General features: G+C 36.7%; 1 protein-coding gene across 2 annotated transcripts; it reads left to right on the top strand.

Annotated features, from left to right (window-relative positions):
• Nucleotides 1-10263: 10263 nt before the first annotated feature.
• LOC116255311 (thylakoid lumenal 15 kDa protein 1, chloroplastic) lies at nucleotides 10264-15190 on the top strand. Of its 2 annotated transcripts, none has more exons than XM_031631106.2 (8): nucleotides 10264-10433; nucleotides 10524-10655; nucleotides 11949-12044; nucleotides 12177-12204; nucleotides 12740-12801; nucleotides 14317-14398; nucleotides 14677-14737; nucleotides 14847-15190. In XM_031631106.2, exons 1-8 carry the CDS (start codon nucleotides 10299-10301, stop codon nucleotides 14893-14895), a joined length of 645 nt encoding a protein of 214 aa, XP_031486966.1. In that variant the 5' UTR covers nucleotides 10264-10298; the 3' UTR covers nucleotides 14896-15190. The 2 variants fall into 2 exon arrangements, with proteins under 2 accessions (XP_031486966.1, XP_031486965.1); XM_031631105.2 differs by having other exon boundaries at nucleotides 10265-10433; nucleotides 12177-12249.
• The last annotated feature ends 5803 nt before the right edge of the window (nucleotides 15191-20993 follow it).

The following is a 20993-nucleotide window of genomic DNA, read 5'->3' on the forward strand; positions in this document are numbered from 1 at the left end:
ATTTGGTGCGTTAGTTGAGATTCACCTGTTCAAACGTGGTGTCAAATAATTATTTATAATCCAGGGCAAGCACCACTTGCATATAAAGGAAACTATAAAGTTATGATATTGTATGGCTTTCCATATCATTCCAATGTACTATTAGGAATAACTTGATGCTTCACATCCATTCTGTCTCAAGAAGTGGAAATCTCAACAGATTTCTAAAATTTCCCCTACGAGAACAATTCATTAATTTCTTGTCATCAAATTCTATTGATTGTTTAAATGGCGGGGCAGGAATAAATAAGTTGAATATAACTTAAGGAGCTGGGGAATGTTGATGTCCATGCAAGTACTACTGCGACTGGCCGCTGGAGTTCTTTCTGTATTCTTGTAACTGCAGCAAGCACTGCCTGATGCTGTGTTGCTTTCATAAATTGGTTACTTATCTGTCATAGTTTCCTCTCTATGTCATATTTAAGGAGCGTTCTGATCTCAGATTTAAAGGACCCAACTGAGAGTTTTTGAAAGGCTATTTTCTTAATCAATGAAGAGCAGATATTAAAGAAGTTTCAGGTTTACAAGTGGCAGAACCCCTTCAGCTTAAAAACAGAGCAAGTACAGTAGCTCTGGTGCACTCCTTCAATGCGGAAGATGACATATATGCTCCATCGTGTACCAATGAGTAACGCGTAAGGTGTTCTGCCATATTCATTGTCGTGTAAATGTTGCAGATTGTATGCTTGAAAAATGTTATACACAATAATGGATGTGACCTAGAAACTGCAGATAACAGTAAACTAGTCTTCTCGTGAATTTCACTTATATAATAGCATAGTTGGTCGGATGCGCAGGCCGGTGAAGGTTTGGTCATCAATTCGATTGCTGTAAGCAATGCTTCCCTAAATTGCAAATTGTGGATTTAAGATACTCTAGTTGAACGCTAGGCCTTACCTCATCATTTTCCATGCAAAACAAACACTTCGGCAATGTTTCTTCATCTTTTATTTCATTTCCCTTTTCTTACATTCTGCACAGAAGACCCAGTCATATTCCGTTTAACAAGAAGGAAAATAAATCTCCAGTCATCACGCCCTCAGCCTTTACAAGAGTCTGCAAAAGCAAGTTTCCGGCAGAAATATATAAAAAATAAATCTTCCTCTCATATATATATATATATGTATATATATATATATATATAATATGTATATATAATATGCTTTAATTTTCAATAAATGAAGAAATAAAGGTACAAATTTTTTTGGTGATTTTTTATGTACACGCGGCAGAGCCCCGTTGGCCTGGAAAAACAGCAGATATAATTGCATAGATCTGGTCATTCAACAGTAAATGTTATGTCCCATTACGTGGTAAAGGCTGAAAGTAACGCATACAAATAAATGGTGCCCTCTGCAACACATGTGTATGCACAGGACGTGCAGCTTGGCGTGCTTGCCCAATTGTTGTCTCCATCTGACAATCAATATTCCGCCCTTCTGCCAATTTTTTGCAATTTTCTATCCTTTTCAAATATATATATATATATATATTAGTAGATATGACACCACTTGTGTAAGTGGTAAAAATGAAACTTCCTAAATTCATGTTAAAAAATTGTTTAAAACCAAATGTGAACCTTTTAAATGTGTTTATAAAAACTAATTTAATATAAATCATGATTTAGTTCAAGTTATTTTTGTAAAAAAAAAATCTTTCAACTACCAACATTTTGATGTTGTAAAAGCCTTTTTATTTTTTATTATTAAAAAAAATTATTTGGAACATCTACTAACTGATTTACTCGTTGAACTGATTCCTTTTGGTTAATCAACTACAAACGACCATCTAATAAAAAATCCAAAGAAATAATGCACATATTTGGGGTCCAAGTATCTCCTCGAGAAAAACTTAGCAACAGAAAATTTCTCATGGATGACACATTTATATAGTCAAGATGATCCGAGCTTAGCTGAGCTGAGTTTAAATGAGTTGAGTTCTCAGTAACTAAATTCGACTCGTTTAACATTTCAAGCACAAATTTAAACTCGAGCTTTAAGTTGAATTTTCGGGTGGGTTCAAGTCCAACCCAAATTGGCTCTACTCATTGGGCAGCTCTACATTTGATTACTTCATGAATCTATCCCAACAAATTAGGATAAATTCATGAACTAAAATCTAGGTTATTTTTTTGAAACACATTTATGGAACACTAAAATAGTATTCTTGTTGCCAAATACACCATAAATATTATGAGATATATAAAAGTAAAGCGTACATGTATTCCCGTCGATGATAAGTGAAAAAATGTCACAATGCAGGTGGCGCGCGTCAGTATGCAGCTATGCTAATATAATATGCTGTATATGTATATAACAGACAAAGTGTATAACATGACGTAGTTAGTGAGAGAGGAAGCTTTTGGAAGCACATGATTGAGCATTTTCTGTAGTCCAGCCTACCCAACCAGCCCATTGTTCAGTTCATTTAATTTCTCTCTCTACACTTAACTTCCACCTCCTAAAAAATTAAATCTGTCTTGTCCCATCCATTTAAAGGCGTTGGCAAGATTCCCAGAAGAAGCTGGTAGCGAAATATAGCAACTCCAATAATCCAATCCCCGTCATTGTACATCCACAGTGCACAGCTTCCCTTCTTCTGCGCATATTCTTTTCTTGCCCTAAAAGAAACAGAAACAGCCAGACATCTAGAGAGAGAGAGAGAGAGAAACAAAGGGGAGAGCTAAGTTCTCCAGAACAGTAATTGAAAATTTTGCCTTCTTTCTCCCTCTAAAAATCCTCATCTTAGAACGCAGAAAAAGAACTTTCATTAACGAATTATATTCGGAACCAAAGAAACATAGATGGGTTTGTGGTCAATAGCAATAAAGTAGACAAAAAACCCAATGTCTCATCAGTTGAAAATGAATAAGAAGGAAGAACAGTGCCCTCGAAGCCTCTGTTCAATTCCTTCTATCATTTCTCTTCTCCTACTGCTTTTTCCTTTGCCATGTTGAGTACAAACCAGGAATGGCATTTAACTCTTTTGTCCGCAACATGGGGAGCCAATCACCCTGCAACGCAGCTCATGGAGCTAGGGATCCGCATTATATATGTAGGATTCACCCGCCCTAGTCTCTGCAACTAGGACTGGTCAAAATTAAGAGCTCAATTATCCAAGTCCTTGCTGGGACCCAATTCTTTATTAAGTATGTGAAAACTTATTCATAAACCAAGTCTTGATCAAGGCGCGTGGCATAGTCAGGACTTTTTTGTTGCGGGGGCCAAACTATAGTTTTAAAATTTTAACTAGGGCTTGATATAAAATTTTTCAAACTTTTTATATATATTAAACTGAATTCTTTAGATTCAAATATAATTTTTTAAAGTTTTTAAATTCTGAGGAGGAGCCACGGCTCTTGCTGGCCCCTCCTTTCCTCCGCCCCTAAGCATAGGTGATCGGATCAGCGACGAGTAGGGGGTTCAATTCTCAAAGGCATCAACATGCTCTATAGAAGTTGTTCTCATGGGGAGAGGAGCCAGAGCTGAGCATGAGCTTGATGTTCTCTTATTGCCGCCCATGACTGGGCTTGTTTCCTGGAATCCCTTTCTTTACAATTGATGTGGAACCTTGTAAGAACCAAAGCATTTACTGACCTCTGTTTGGAGGGTTGAGGACAATACTATTAAAAAGTTTAATACATCATATTTATTTGATCATATAATACACATAACACAGGAAACACATCTTAGGTCTATAACGCACACAAGAAACATGCTGATACAACTTTAGATTTCAACTATTACAGATTTGAGATTCCTTCCGCTATGGGAAATTAAACACACTGTATATTTCAACTATCACAGATTTGAGATTTTCTGGGATTTGAGATCTATGGGAAATTAAACACACCTTAAAAGAAAAAGAAAGAAGGAGAAAGAGAAAGTGTTTTAACTTTTAAATGAAAAATACATCATCCCCCAGTAAAATCAATGAAGAGAAAAAGACCTCCCACCTTAGAGGGACCAACGGTTTTTCAAGAGGAGTTGATTAGACTGATAAAGATTGATGAAGAAATGACTCTCGTTTTCCTTGAACGTCATGTTAGGAAGATGTCATTTCAAAGGCTCGAGCCTCTTCTTCTTCTTCTTCTTCTTCTTTTATTCCTTCTTTTAATCTAAGAAAATCGTACTGTCTGTGTTGAAAACAAGGCCGTAGCCTCCGCCTGAAACCCAAAGGAAAGTACTGTCTGAGCATCTTCTTTTCTCTACGCCTTACCCGCTACGTTTAGTTATTGCACTAGAATAACGAAAAAAATGTTAAAATTTCATTTACGGTCCAACTTTTATCCGTAATATTTTGAAAAAAGCCTTCTTTTGTCTCGAATTCCTCATACAAGCTCCGGTGTTTTCTTATAATTACTAAATAAATGCACACTTTTACTATTAGATAAGCCTCACTCAATTCATACTTAAATTATTCCACTTAAAGCTTACTTAATTGACCATTACAAGATCCAATTTAGCGGTTGGGATGGGAATGGACGGTTCTGACTCAGGTTGGATTAATCCACATCTTAATTGGATCTCAACTCAAGGGCACAATGAATCGATTCAGCTCGAGCTCGATTCCATCTCGGCCGTCTAAACTCGACTAACTTGCTTATAAGCAAGTCAAGTTCAAGTGCAAATATATGCTTGCATTTAAATTCAACTCAATTTGACTACATAATGAATGCTAAAATATAATGAGAAAATAGTTAAATTAAAGGTGTTAGCAAGTTAAAAGAAATGAGACAGACTTAACAAAAACAAGTTAAATGAGTTGAACTTGAGCTCGACACTATATTGTCGAGTCAAACTCAAGTCTATTTTATGAAGCTCGACTCAAGTTCAAGCAGAGCTAGCTCGAGTTTTTTTGGGTCAGCTCAAGCTGGGCTTGGCTCGTGTGCAAACCTAATCTCGGCCGATTGGATTTGAGGTATTCAAACTTGGATCAAGCTTGGACCTGATTTTGAGAAATTCAATTAAGATCTGACTACCATAATGTCCAATTTTCATATGTAATTGAATGAGTGTAGAGATAAATGCAAAACAGTGTCTAATTTGAACCCAATTAACAAAAGAAACTCTTTCTTTTTGGTGTGTTTAAATGGATATGAATTTGGATCAGTAGTTGGACAAAACCCTAATTATAAGAGAACAATGTGAAAGAGTAGTACGCATTTTAAAAGTGATATAGTGTATCCTACGACCATTAATGTGCACATTTGTGAATGAAAGTTGAGCACGTATCAGCAAAAGTTAAAACATAATCGTATCTTAAGATGATAATCAAAAGATAGGACCTAAACTGAAATTTCGTAAAGTTAGTAATGAAGACCGTCATATTGTGACACATTACCAACTTTGCTATTAAAGATTTGAGTCATTTTTATAGGTGGACATTGTAGAAGCACGAAAACGCGAACTTTGAATTTTTTTATTGTGGTTTTCAAGCAAAGAATCTCGAAGCTAATTAAACTATTAAAAAAAGAATTGAAAAGCTCGCACTTGGACAGGTCTATGTTGGGAAAATTCTATTTAATGGCCAATATTATATTCCTTGTCGTGAGGAAGTCTCACTTTTAATTTTTCATATTCACTTCTTGTTTTTATATAAAATGTTGATGTAAGATCTACCCTTCCTCTTTTTTTCTCTTTTTTTTTCTTTTTTTTTAAGGTGAGTGGTTTTTTTTTTTTTTTAACTGTTACCCATGTACCTCTTACTCCCGAGGTTCACTGAACACATAGTTAGAGACTATGTTACCAGGGTGTGACAAGAAAGAACAAGCACCCGGGTCGACGCGACGTGGGTGCAGGTGCGACCCATATTCACACCAAAAGCACCACGTTAATTTGAGTTTTTTTTTAATAAATTTGATATTGTTAATATATTATAATAATAAATTAATAATAATAATAAATATTCTTGCTGCACCGTCACACCTAAATTTTTTGAGATATACCATGCCGGCACCTGCATCTTATCTTGGACATAGTTTTGAGACCTTCTACTGTTTAGAGGAATAATGCAATGAGTCTGACAATGACCAAATGTTTTGTAAAAAAGTACCCACCATTTCAGGAGTACAAAATTATTCATGGCACTTTAAATTTAACAAAATTGAACTTCAAGTGCCTAGTTTTTTTTCTCCCATCGAAATTATACATCCTTTTGAACCCAAAAAAAAAAAAATTGAAGAAGGACAAAATGCAACAAAAATTAGAAAAGTGGAGTTTCCGGTTGCACTTTTCCAGAGAAAACATATCAAAAAGAGGCAAATGTGCAGCAGAGAAGAGATTTGAGTGATTTTCTTCTCAATCTGTTGTGATGAACGTCAAATCCCAAATAGAAAGTATTCAAAGATGAACAAAAGAAAGAAAGCAAATCTATCTTGTATCAATTGTCCTTTGACCGCAACAACCAACCTTTTCATGAGTGGAAAAGCAATTATTTGACCATTTCCCTCTCCGTCTCTCTCGTGAATGAATACATGCATCTACGCACAGTCAACTATGTTAGAATGACATAATCGTGTTGAATATGTGCACCATTTGTGGGACAGCAGCATCAGAAAACTGGAAAAACCTGCTCTCTTCTTTCTTCCTGGTCGGTTAGTCTCTCTTTCTCCTTACCACACACTGACTTTAGTTGCAAAGATTGATTCAGACAGCTGCATGATTACGTCAAACAGTTAGATCAAGTTGCAAGCTTGGATTTGATGAGCTAATTTTCAGACTGCTCATCAGCGAAGAACAAAAACAATCTTGAGAACATTGTCTTGGATGTAGATTGTTGCAAACAAGCCGAAGGAATTATCCATACGACTTGCGTTCCGAAGTGAAACCATTTTCGCTTAACCGATATACAAATTTTGAAAAATTATATTTTGATTTCTGTTAAAATTATGAAATTATAATTCGGTCCCTAATGAAAAATTAGGGGCTCCACCTCTGGATAGGAAATTTTGAACAATATGAGTATAACCTGTTTGAATAATATTGATAGATTAATTATGAGCATCAACAACATGAGCATCACTATGAAGTTGTGTAGTATGATAGGTAGAATACAAGCAAAATAGGGCAGTTTGGCATTCATAACATATTGTTACTGTCCAATGAATCTGATCAAAATTTGGTGTAAGATTCATGGAACTCTATGTTATAGGGTTTCATGAAGCTGCCTCAACTTTTTTGGAGCAGGTTCAGTAACATTTTGGTACTCATGCCAAAATGCCTCTTACTATATTCAATTTATATATCCAATTTATTGGATCAAATATGAGTTCGACTTTTAAATTGAAAATTAAAATCTGATTTCTGAAATCTCAACAGACTCTGAATCCTACTTTTACCTAAATCCGAACTGCATTATAATATATTAAAAACCTACTTAATGTATGGATATCGAATCTAGAAAATTTGACTGATCATATTGATGCTCATTTACTAATCTGGTACTTAATGCAATATATTAAAAGCCAGCTTAATGTATAGATATTGGATAGAGGAAAATTTAACGTGATCATATTGATGCTCATTTACTAATCTATCATTTCGAATCAAAACTGAATCCAAATATGATCAGATGTCAATTTTTAAACCTAAAAATTGGTCATATAATTGAGATATTAAAATTTTCCTATATCTTTCTTTTAAAGAAGTTTGGTTAGATATCTGATCTAAATCAATTCCATTGAAACCTCTGGTGGGTGGGCAGTAGCGGAGCTACTTTGTAACTGGTGTGGGCCAGTGGGCCACTGCCCACGCTGGCCCCGGAAATCATGTATTGTGGACTAAACTGGACCCATGTTCAGCTATGTCTAGATACATATAGTCCCACACCAAATCTAAGTCAGTATGCCACAAGCACTCATCCTCTTAAACCAGAGGTCGGTTGGCACCCTTCAACCAAAATTTTCTAGCTCCGCCACAGTGGGTGGGTTGAACAAACCAGCGGTTGACATTAATGGCTGAAGATTTCTCCAAGCAGGTCTTTATCAACTGAAATGGTATAAAACGTGAAAAACAAGTTAGTCGTATAAAAAAAGAAAAAAACACCAAAAAATAAAAAACACGTATAATGCCCGTGTTATACATATTATACCCATTTTTTTTTGTTTTTTTGTTTTTTTATTAATTTTTATTTTTTTTATAATTTTTAAGATTTATTAAATGTTTTAATTTTTTAAAAAATTTGTAGATATATTTTCGAGATATACAACTTTGCCGTATTATATCCAAGAGGCGGTCTCACCCTAAGAGTGTAGACACTCTTACCATGTGTAATGGATCATGGATGAAATTCATCTACAGTAACATCCACGCTCATCAAACACCCATAACTGATAATGCTCATGTTTCTTGTACCCGAAAATATTAAATAGTTGTGAGATCTTCTAAGTTCTTGGTGCATGCGTTGAAACTTGTCAATGCAGATCACTATAATTAAGGGCAGAACTAAAATTCTTTTATTGTAGGAGCCAAACTATAGTTTCAAAATTTTAACAGGAGATGAAATATAGTTTTTCAAATCTTTTATAAGGTTAAACCATAATTTTTAAAATTTACGTGTAAAATTTTGAATTTCTAAAAATCCGAGGAGGGGTCATGGCAGGCAGCATTTTATCAATAACCCAAGTCTCAATCGTTCTTGTCCTCAACTGAAAGGTTCTTCCCCTTTGTTTTTTCACCACTTAGGTTGGGGCATTTCCTCATAAAAATCAACTGGCTGATAAAAGTCCTATAAACTTGTTTGTGGTTTGGAAAATACAAATTTATATTCTTCCAACTCTTGATTAGGAATAACAGGTCAATATATCCAATTTAGATTGGATATCTGATCGAACCATTTGGAAAAAATCAGATATGAATAAAAAAAAGTATTCGATTAAGAAATCAGATCGGATTTGGATTTAAAAAATGACATCCAATCAGATTCAAAAATATATAAATATCTGATCGGATACAGATTCAAATTCGGATCGGCTTTAGTTTTAAATAAATATAATATATCAAATGCTCCTACATTTTGAAAATTGGCTGGATACGGTTCAAAATTTGGATTCAATTTCAGATATGAACGTAAAGTCCGATTCGAATTCGGACATGAATGTAAAATCAGATTTGAATCCAAATAGATCCGGATTCAGATATGGCTTTTTTTCATTTGTATTTGAATCCAAATTTGAATGAAAGTAGTTGAATATAAAAAAAAAAAAGCAGATATGGTTAAGAGTATATGTGACTGAAATCAATCTGATCCATTGACATCTCTAATACCAATTGATTCTTTAACATTTCTCAATATTAAGGAGATATTTGATAGCCATGGATATCAGATAATTCCAGATCCAGTTTTAAAAACCTTGTATCTGAACTCCAATGTGGAAGCTAGGGGTGGTCGGACCTCATATCTTCCGATATAATATCCCCAAAAACTTTATTTTAGATTGATTTCAATTCATGAAAGTTTGTTTAAGCCAAGGTCATCAAATCAGTTTGCTATCAATTCAATTTATATTGGCCGATTAACGCTAATTTTGGAAACAATATAGACATAGATGACAACATGATGTGTAAAGCTCAAAAACACTTCCCCACTTAAACATCAACCTGATGATGTGGAAGACGCCGCACAAAATCCAATGGCATTAGAATCATAATTAAAACATATTAGCTCCAAAGGCGATAGCGCAACTGGGTGGTAATCTTCACATACAAAGTCGCTTTTACATCTCAATGTACTGTTTCTTTGAATTGTCCCTTCCTACCTAGGTCTTGAAGCAGTGGCGTAGTCACATGGTGTGGCTGGTGTGGGCAGTTGCCCACACCACTCTCATAAAATTAGTTTATGTTAATATTTTGATATATTTGATTGTTATATATATAAGTGTCGATATGTGCCATCACCAGAAAAAATTTCTGACTCCGCTAATGTCCTGAAACAACTTTAGATTTCAGACACGAAGTGAAAGTAGGGGAAGGTTTCGGCCTCTCGTGCCATTGGCAGAACTGAAAGATATTTTCTAAACATTGGATATGGTCGAGTAAAGAAGAATGGACATGTAATGTTGGATCCAGCAATAAGATAGGGACATCAGGACCCGAAGCCTATGAGGGGTCGGGTTTACGAACCCGAACTTTCGGTTCTAGTCCGAGTCGGTGTACCATCTCCTCATCCGGATCGGATAATTCAAAATCTTACAGGATAAGGCTCCTTGGCGGATAAATACGCGCCAGGAGGACTTCCCTCGCGCGCTTCCCCTGCCACTGATGGCCATGGCTGCCCTCAACGTCTCTCTCTGCTCCACTGCAACGTCCAGAACCTTCGGTTCCAGCGATTCCCGGTCGCCGAAGCTTCGATCGATCGCCTCCGTCAGGTCTCCTATCCGAAGAAAGCCTTCTCCGGTAATTCCTTTCCCTAGCAAACCTTTTTCCTGGAGAATGCCGTTTCCTTTCCTTCTCCTTCCCGCTCATCTGGCGCTTTCGGTTTCTCAGTTGAATCAGGCGTCGAGAATCGAGATCCCGACCAATCTCGTGTCCGCGATTGGAGAGTCCGTCGCGGGGGCTGGCCTTCTGGCTCTTCTTGCTGCGTCGTTGTGCTTCGGCGATCCGGCATTGGCGTATAAGGTGAATCGGTTCTTCGATTCGATTTCGTTACTTCGTGCTTATGTCGGCCCAACTGTGTTAAAGTGCTTTTGCTTTTTTTTTTTTTTTAATTGGTGGTCATTTGTTCCTTGAATGACTTCTCCTGGATGAATCGCATTCCTTCATGCTTTCTTCACTTTAATTTTGACTTATTTTGTCGGAATTTGCTATAATGGGCCATTGAATCAACGTATTTCCGAGGGCTTTGGTGTTCTTTGGTTTCACATTTTTTCTTGCTATGGTCTATAGTGTCATTGAATTGCAATTCCCGAATCTGTGTCGTATGTAGGAAGAGCTAGTTTCAGCTCCTGCTGCATTTATTGTAAATGACAAATAAAACCCTGCAAGTAGGTCTCTGTTGGAATCCCTGTGGAATTCCAAACCTGTTTCAAAACCTTAACGACCACATTCAATAAGCAACAAAGTCTCTGCTGCTTGTTTTCTACGACTCGTTCGTCCTGCTCCTAGAAAGTTATGCACTTCCCAAGTGTTGTTGCTATAGACAAGTTATATGCTAGGCCAGATTTTAACTGTATTAGGTGCGTGCGTAATTGTCAGTTTACCTGCATCAGATGGCCAAGTCCGTGGCTGTAATAATGCATGGGCAACCTGATCGTTATTCTTGCATGTGAGAGGAACGTCTATGTCTACTGAAAAACACATGTTACTTTGTCTGCATTTTATGCATTCTTGTTCAATCCAGACCGTTTTGATCTTGACATCTATCTTTAATCTTCTCGAATGTATTACACATTACACATCCTCATTTTGGGTAGATTCGATCAAATTCAGCATTGCAAGATCTAATTTTGGGACAAATGTCGATGGTAGAGTTGGCAGCAACTACATAGTTTGTAACCTAGATAAGATTAAGCTTATGACTATGTAAAAAAAGAGTAGATACAGTATCTTTCTGTTTAGTTTATTGCAAAGTGTTAGGATCAACATGAAGCACTCTCTCTGTCTCTCTCACTCGCTCACTCATTCACTCTCTCATGCATGTATGTGTGTGTGCATGTGTGTGTGTAGATTGGTGGATAAGGAATACAATAGTTATCTTGTTCAATATGTCATTTTTCCTACATAGGTAAATAACCTATTCAAATATCACCAGGTGCATATATTTCATTTCACGAATGTGTTTTTACTTAGCATTAATTTCAGTCTTTCACATATAAAATCTATTCTGATCATTATTTGATGTGAGTAAATTTGCCAATCATTTCTTGGTATTGAAGCATCTAAAATTTGGTATGGGCAATGGCGGTGTGAAAGGGTGGTGGTCCTTATGGTGCTGAAGTTACTCGTGGCCAAGATCTTACTGGCAAAGATTTTAGCGGGAGAAGTCTGGTTAAGCAAGACTTTAAAACAGTAAGCATCAATTTAGACTGTTCTGTAGCTTAATGGGTCTCTGTCTTTGATACAAGGGACTGGTTTTCTTCATGTTATGTATTGCTCATTATGTTGGACAGTTGTTCATTCTTTCTTCCTTCTTTGTTTCAGTCGATTCTGCGGCAAGCCAACTTCAAAGGTGCAAAGTTAGTGGGTGCAAGTTTCTTTGATGCAGATTTGACAGGTCTTTGCCTTTTATTGTGAAAAAGAAATGGTTACAATTTTGTTCCAATAATTTTATTTTTCTTTATATGTGGTGAAGAAGTGGAAAAATTTTCCCAGTTCATTTTGTTATTTATATGAACTTAGGTTAAGTTGGAGTTCTTGTTACTTTTTGCAAATAAATCTTAAAAGCTCTCTTGAACTTGAAGTTTGCTTAGTTCAAAGTATGCATGATGAAACAGCATTGACAAAATAGTGAACTACACAGTAGAAGCACTATCACTGACAAGATATTAATCATTACTTGGTTCTTTGATTATCATAACCACAGTTCACCTGAAAATATTTCATTACAGCTTTTCTGTACTCCTGAACAATGCTGTTCGTACATATTCACAAGATGTATCTTTATCTTCTCACTCTAAATACGTGTTAGTTTGATTATTTTTGCATCCTATTTGTTGCTGCCCGGACTTTTACTGATCTACTTTTCACAAACTGTATAATGCCAGGGGCTGACCTTTCAGATGCAGATCTTAGATTTGCAGACTTTTCACTAGCAAATGTTGCAAAGGTTATCAAAGTTTTCTTGTTATCCAATTGCCAATCATTCCTGTCTTAGGCTTATGTCCATTTTATCTACTTGTTTTCTTGTGGTTAATATTGAAGAAGCTAGTCTCGACCTTTCCAAAGGTAGTACCTTACTGAAGGTTGGCATGGTACTCTGGATTTGCCTTGAACCTTTCATAGTTTTTCTTGTACTGATTAAATAACAAAATAAATTATCATAGGAGTGTTTGTGTGTTCGAGATTCATGTAAAAGGAAGCATAATAAAAGCTTTTTTGTGTGTTCGTGTGTGTTTAAGTAATTATTTTATTAATGAAATGGTAGAGAAAAAAAAAACAGATTTGAATAGTGGGCAGATAGAGAAAGCGGATGATCATTGCCTTGCAGCGGGATAGACTCGTGCAAATTGAAAAACATGGAGGCAGGACCATTTTATGGTTCCATGTTTATCTATTTTAGATGATTCGTTTAGAGTGTGATTTTAGAAATTATCCTAGCTCGGGCATAAAATTAAGTATTTTAATCCCCTTAGTCACTCATCCTGTGGACTTATTTGGGCAAAGACAATCATGATCTTATTCTTTAATTTGCTTGTGTTCCCAGTAGTCCACGTATTAGCCCAGTCACCGTCATCCAAGTGATTCTAGCTAAGGTTCTTCTTGAGTGATTGGTTGTTAAGGTATCATTTCAGAAACAATAGATAAATATATGGATTTCGTGATGATGGTTTAAAGGTGAGAACTGGGGATTTAGATTGTCGCATGCTTCAGTAAGGCAGTAAAATGATCTAAGTATGGAAAGTTGGAAACTGTAAAAGACATTCGAAATTTGACCATTGTACAGGGAAAGATGACAAATTTTGACCTTATTGTGCAAGAACTTTTAGATATATAATGGCTAGATGCCTAGATCATTAATGATATCAACACATAAATAAGTGACATCTGTTCTTAGATCTCTAATTTAAAAATATTCAATGATCTTAACAAAGCTTCAACCATGCTGAACTTTGTTCGATTGTCAGAAAGTTGTGAGGCTAAGCCTTTTCTTAGTTATGCTTACTTGGTGAAATGCCTAATCCGAGATCATCCTTACATCCATGGGATGAAGCTCTATATACTGGTGGAGACAGAGTCGTCTTGTCAGCATACTTGCCTGCACACAGACACACACAAATTACTTATGTACAGGTTAGTGTCCTGCAGTCATTCACTTATTTGCATCGGTGGCCCTCTTCCGTTAATTTTTTGAAGGGTCTATCTCTTGGCTGGAAATTTCTGGCTCTACATCAAGCTTTCTTCTAGGAATCAGGCTGCTACGCAGTCTCAGAGATAGCTTTTGTGAGGGAGCATGCCCCTCGTTTTCATCTAAACATTAGTCCTACAATATGCCATACAGCATTCATTCCCATTCCTTTTTGGATAGCCTATTTTTTGTTGATCAATTGCTTCAGAAATTATGTTTTTCTACACTCTGCGGTCCTCTATTTGAACCTTTTTATTTTGCCAACACTCTTTGCAGGCTAATTTGACCAATGCAAACTTGGAAGGTGCCCTTACTACAGGCAACACTTCATTCAAGGGATCAATAGTAACTGGTGCAGGTAGGTTCCCTAACATCATTGGGACAATCTGTGCAACTTATCAGTAATCTACAGGCAGCTGTTAGTGTATTGCATTTAACAGCATTGAACTCACTGGACCTTTTACATTGTTATATGGGAAAGAGTTTTGGGAATAAATCAAATCACTGAAGCAGATCATGTATGACCCAGGATAGAAATTTGCAACTCAACTGACGTTTTATGTTTTTGATGAGCTTTGGATCTTAAGAAATAATATTACATTTTGATGGATTTTATTTTTTCCTTTTGATGTGTAGACTTCACAGACGTACCTCTAAGGGATGATCAACGGGCCTATCTTTGCAAAATTGCTGACGGGTAAAGCTTCATCTGCTTAGTGGAGTTTTCCTGTTCTTCAGTTCTTCCATTGTTCAGGCCTTTCTGAGACTTAATTGATTAACCTTTTCTGGTTTTCCTTGAACTGCAGCATCAACCCCACGACAGGGAATTCTACCAAGGAGACATTGTTATGCTAAGAATTTACTCATCATCCACCTTACCATGAGCAAAGTCCCCATCTTTATCTTTGACGCAAAAATGTTGAAAAAGGTCTGGCTGGCTGTACATCAATTTTCTCTATAGTTTTACTCCTTGCTGTTTGTATTCTAACCGTATATATCTGTAACAAATCATTTTCCATCACATCTCTGTCTGTGGAAAACCTGGTCATTTTTTCGAAGCCTCTCTGCTTCAGGTTCTTTGTTGCATCAGATGCTTAACATCATGAAGTTTCCACTTACATATTATATCCTTCCTAATAGGTTTTGTATATTTGATAAATTTTGAATTACCATTAGGTCAGGGTCCATACATTGAGCAATGCCCACGCCAAAGAGATGATCATCAAATATAGTTAAAAGTTGTGACTGAAATTTCCTCACCTTGTTGGCATCATTAGTCTTTCTTTTTAGAACGATAGGATGATAAAGCGGTGAACCCATAAGTCTTTTTTGTGATAATATTACTGGTAAACCCTTAGTTTTCGGTTAGTTGCTTAGTTGGAATTCTTAGTTATAGTAAAGGGCAGATGAACTAAATTTGACCTTTTATTGATGGTGTGTTATCGCATCAAATGAAAAAATAGGTCACACCTGCTATAAAACATAGGAGCCTGTGCCTTTTCCGTGGGCCTTTCAGTGCTCAACAAAATAATGGGAGCTGTTCGCAGAACCAGGGCCTACTAGTTAATGCAAGATGAACCTTTTGGTGGAGATACTAACTCCTCTCCTTGTTCATTCACCCATGGATACTTACCATGAAGATGTGTACTGTCTTCCAAGGTAAGCTGTTAAGATGTTTTGGCCACTTTCTTTGGTGAGCCCAGTTTCTAATTTTTCTCTTCGTGTACCATTTGGATTATTCTGTCAATGCCGCGAGGCATGGCAATAGTTTTGATATAATATGATATCAGATTGGAGTCGAAATTCAAGTTGTTGAATTTGATAAGAAAATTCACATTGGTTCAGTACTGCATGCAGACATGGTACGAAATTTTCTTCCTGAATCTGATATATTATCGTTTTTGTGCTCTTTATATCTGAATTGGATCCGACTTAAATAAGAAATTGGAAAAGGTGAACATGGTATATGAAGGATCGCAATCCAAGCCATGCATTGGATGTTTGCTGAGCTTTTCATTTCTTCCTCCATCGATGGTGATTTCTCCAATTTCATTGTTATTCTTCAGATGTGATATCTTTAAATATATTTCTCTGTATGCTGTTTTTTAAACTAGTCGCTATCCAATTATAATGGGCAAGTGAATCTGTTCATATGTGAAAATTAGGGCTGACCAGTATTATATCATTTGCATACTAAGCCGAGTTCCACCACAGGCCTGGTCTGCCGATATCTCCTCATCCTGATGTGGTAATTCGAATCCTTTTAACATCCCTGTGTGTCCGCCCACATGCTTTGGCTTAAATTCTATAAATGAATCTGGACCAGTTCTTTGTATCCTGATTTTTTTTTTTTTATCTAATTGGCCGTTTGACCTGCTTGATAAGCAGGTTGAGTGGCTAAATTACGGAAACCAACTGCTCATATTAACCGACTTCGGTGTGATCAAGCACGGCTTGGCTTAACCCCGGTTTGAACTGGGATTCAAAGGCAAATGCTGAACTAAATATGAGTCACTTTCTGTGTCCCACGCTGGGAGAACTTGGGAGGATGCGTTTGCGTCCCCTGATATACAACAAATTTACTTTAAAAGGGGGCGTTTGATAGGCCATTGAAGCTTTTTAGGTATATCTTTCCATGCAAAATTTCAACCCCTGCAGTTGAAGCGATCAAACGCCGGAAATTTTGTTCTGCATTGCTTTTCTAAAATTTGAGCTGCTTGACCAAAATATTTCATCCCATCAGACATTTTTAAGAATTCGCGAATATTCAATACTGGGGAATGGGCAATCGCATATGGATCTGGATCCGGGTCTGGTATGTATCCAAGCACCAAAAAGTTTCTTCTGCCAGGGGCATAAGCAATGAACTGACAAGCTCTTTGGTGGTCCTCTAGAGTACAAAAGGTGACCTAGACCCAGAAAAGCAACTGGGCAGCCTAGGTCTGACCTAGGAGATGCTAGAACGACTTTCATTGGAAATTGAAGTGGAACGCCCAAGGCAGTACGAGCACAGACAGCCTTTCTGCAACTCGCAGGAAACCAGGAATGAGAAAAGCTGATATGCAGAACTTTTCCGTTTGATTCTCAAGGAGTTTTGTATTTTGATATAATTTTGGATCATCTACACATAAGTTTTACGGTTGGCAACTTTGATCGCACCATCATAATCTGTTACATTTTTTAACGCAAAAAGATGGCATAGAAAGGATTTTAAAGGAGAGGCAACCGCAGGGCAGAGGCCAGGATTCAGTACGCTTCTGTTGCTTAATTGGTTCCGTATGGGCCCCCATTTATCGGCAGATTACCAATGTGTTTTGAGATGCAGTAGGATCCTCTTGAAAAATTGGCCGATATGGGAATGAATCGGCCTACCGTTCTCTTGAAAAGATCGGCTGATATGTGGCTGAATCGGCCCATATTGGCCGATACGGCCCGAATGTCCTCCTTCGGGCCAATATATTAGTACAAAATTAATTTGAGCACGAGCCGACTTCGCAAAACGCATTGGTTTCCAAGGTTTCTGATGCCGAAAACAAATATTTACAACATTGTTCTATGCATTCAAGTTCAAGTGTAAGGATGTAAAACGTTTTCGGAATCAGGTTGGATCTAATCATTCTCTGAATTTGATTTAAGAATGTTCTACACAATTGGACCTATATTTGGACTAGATTTTCCAAACTTGGATCCGATTTGCATAAAACCTAACATATATATGTAATATCTCAGGTTTTTTTTGGACTTGCATTGGGAAGTTGGATTCAGATTTGGCATAATACTATATATGAAATTGGAATAAAGGTTTGTAATTCGAGCAATTTTCGTGGAAATCAATTATGATCCGTGAAAGTGTGGATGAGAACCCCTCTCCACCCTTTTTTTTGTCATCGTCACTGTGCGATGAAATATCGGAGAATTCATAAGTCGGCGTTTGATAAGCTCCATTTTTTTTTTCCAGTGTGCTGAATGACAAGGGACGTCTGGTTTACCCATCACTCACTGTTGAATCAAACAAGTAAAATATTTTCTTGAAACGTTTATCCTTTTTACACTTCATTAAGTATACTTTTTTAGAAGAAACTAAGCACGTTGTTAGTTTTCCGAAATTAAAAACAGTCCTTGCCGTTTTCACCAAAACTTATGTCATTGGTAGTTATGAATTTGAGACCCGCGGTGGTTGACCGAGGATCCTATATCCACGGATCAGAAGTCCAACTCCTCTTCTGAGACCTCTGTTCCAAGTTTTTCACGTGTAGCATCAATCTGAAATTCACGCTACCGAGGTCTCCTATTTATTTAAACAGTGGATCTCACATACCATGGATTTCAGATCAAACTTTATCAAACATCATGGAGAATATAGCAAAGTTTGTAAAGCCAACCCATTTTCTCCATCTTTCGTACACAACTTAGTAGCTTGCCTCCTTAGTGAAAGGGAAAGATAGAAGGGTTTTACCCTCATGGATAGCCAAGGGTAAAAGAATGTCGCGTGTTTGTTGGTTTTACCCAACGAGGAAGACAGAAATATAAATTAGATGGGCACCCCTAGCTAAGTCCAAATACGGTGGATGGGAAACGTCCAATTAGAAAGGGGAGTACAAATGAGTTCTTTCTCTCTGTACAATGTTGGGTCAAGGTTGAAACGACTGGATCTTAGAAGCTACATATGAAACTGTGGATTCAAATCTAGATTCCGACGTATTGTACTAAATGCAACTGCCGACTGGAGAGTTTTTTTCCCGATTGGAATTGAATGCAACTGAATATGAAATCTCGAGAATTTTAACCCGTGACATCATTTGACCGGACACAATTATTGAAGAAACATGCACTTTGCACGTAAAGATTCTATTCAGGTTCGTTTGAATTCAGATCTGAAGCGAATTTAAGTTCGAACTCATTCTGAATTCAATCTGAATTTGAGTTGGATCCAATTATCACATTTGAATTCAACCTGAGGTGTATTTGAACTTTATCTTGCTCCAAATTTGGAACTTACTGAACGGTTTTGAATTGGATATATAGACTAAACTCTGCCAAATTACTCCCCTAGTTGAAAAACAGAAGAAAGGGAGATACAGATACTAAGGACTGGCTTCCAGCAATGCCCAACACTGGACCATGGCAAGTTTTGTATCCAAGAAATTTTATTTCTAGAGAGATGAAATTTTAAATTTACAGCCGGCCCTCTAGGCCAGATGTAAAACTCGCGTTCGAATTACTGGAGTTTTACCGCAGCAGTGGAACTTTAATTCCATCATATGTTAAAAAAAAATTCCACCAACCATGGAATAAAACTTTCGGGAGTTTTGAGAGGATCTGGAATTTTTAATACAAGAAATAAAATCGCCGGTGCAACTTCCCTCCCGGGTGCTTAATACTGACCTGTTGGCTTCCTTTCTCAGTGACGCCTGTGACTTCGTCCATTTTCTCAGCTTATCGAAGTTGGGTTCAGGCTCACCATCTCCTCAGGTCTGGAACGTCGACCCTCTCTCTCTCCTCGATCCGGCCTGACTCTCTCTCTAGCCATCTCACTCTCTGTCTCTTCTCCATCTCTCTCTCTCTTTGTCTCGCTCAACATCTCTCTCCCTCTCGCTCCTTATCTCTCTCTCGCATCACTCGTCGTCTCGCTCTCCTTATCTCTGGCTCTTTCTAAAACCACCAAATGGGTGACTTGTTCTGATGAAGCATTTGTACTGTAATGCTTTTTCTTTGGGGCAGTTAAAATTTGAACTTTTTTTTTTTGTTACAGTAAGCACTAACCTTCAAAACGAGAATATATCGCTTTGTTGGCTGGCTATTAGTTACAAAAGCTAGCTCTCTTGTATTGTTCATATAGTTTGCAGTTTTCTTTTTCATCAAAACTGAAACGTCAAGACGAGCAACACTCGGAAATTACTATTATCAATTATCTGAATTCTTGTTTGCGTTTTTGGCCAAAACAAAACAATCTTCCTCTACCGTTAGTCTACCATATAAAGTGGAAACGAAGAGTATCAAAACGCTTGGGTTATGGAAAATGGAATTTTAGTTTCACCTTCCAAATACCTGGTATTAAATGTCTGATATTATTTAAATACCATGTATTTAAACGCCTCCACAGTTTTGTGAGTGGGGTGGAAAGATCCCGTCCTAAATCATAGGTTTAAAATTTTTGATGTTAGAAGAGACAGGAAAACAAGATTTAAAGGCCATTTTCAGCATTTCTACAAAACTACGTACCTTTCAAGGATAAAAAACAAGTTTTATTGTTTGCGCGTTTTACTTTTGGCAGCTGAAGCTAATTTGCTCTCATTGAGCTTCACTTTTTACCTTCCAAAATTTTTTGTCAAAAAATTTGCACCTTTTAAACCATAATCACAAATAATGTACAGTGAGGTTTTTCTCAGGTATAATATGTTGAGCTTGAAAAAAACAGAAAAAAATACGATAAATTTTTAAAAAACTAAAAATAAAAGAAAAATAAAATAAGTGAGAAACTAATAACACATACATCAAAAGATAAGTAGATTTGCAACAAATAAAAAATAGAAAATGACAAAAGGTATTTGACATTAAAAAAACTAAAAAAGTGAAAAAATGAAAAAAAAGGTGAAAAATGCAAAAAAAATGTGTTAAACGTTTTTTTTTTGTTTTTCAGATCTTTTTTTAAAAAAAGTTTTTGTAAAATTTTAAACAGCCATTTAATTTATCGCTTTTTTTTTTTTTCCTTGAGTATGGTTTAAACACCCAACATGAATCTTCTCAACACTTTGGAACATTGTGCCCTTTTTCACATTAGTAGGTAGGTAATTGGCCTACATTTCTGTGACAGGAAAGAGGCACGTAGTACTACCAGTTATAAATAGGCACATGGCCTTTGTCACATGCCTCCAGCATGTCACTGTCTATAAGCTTTCTCCATTCATCTGCCAACACAAAAAACACTGTGCTGTCTTTCGTGACGAGGACAG

The sequence above is a fragment of the Nymphaea colorata genome, chromosome 5 (genome assembly GCF_008831285.2).
Source record: "Nymphaea colorata isolate Beijing-Zhang1983 chromosome 5, ASM883128v2, whole genome shotgun sequence".
NCBI lineage: Eukaryota > Viridiplantae > Streptophyta > Magnoliopsida > Nymphaeales > Nymphaeaceae > Nymphaea > Nymphaea colorata.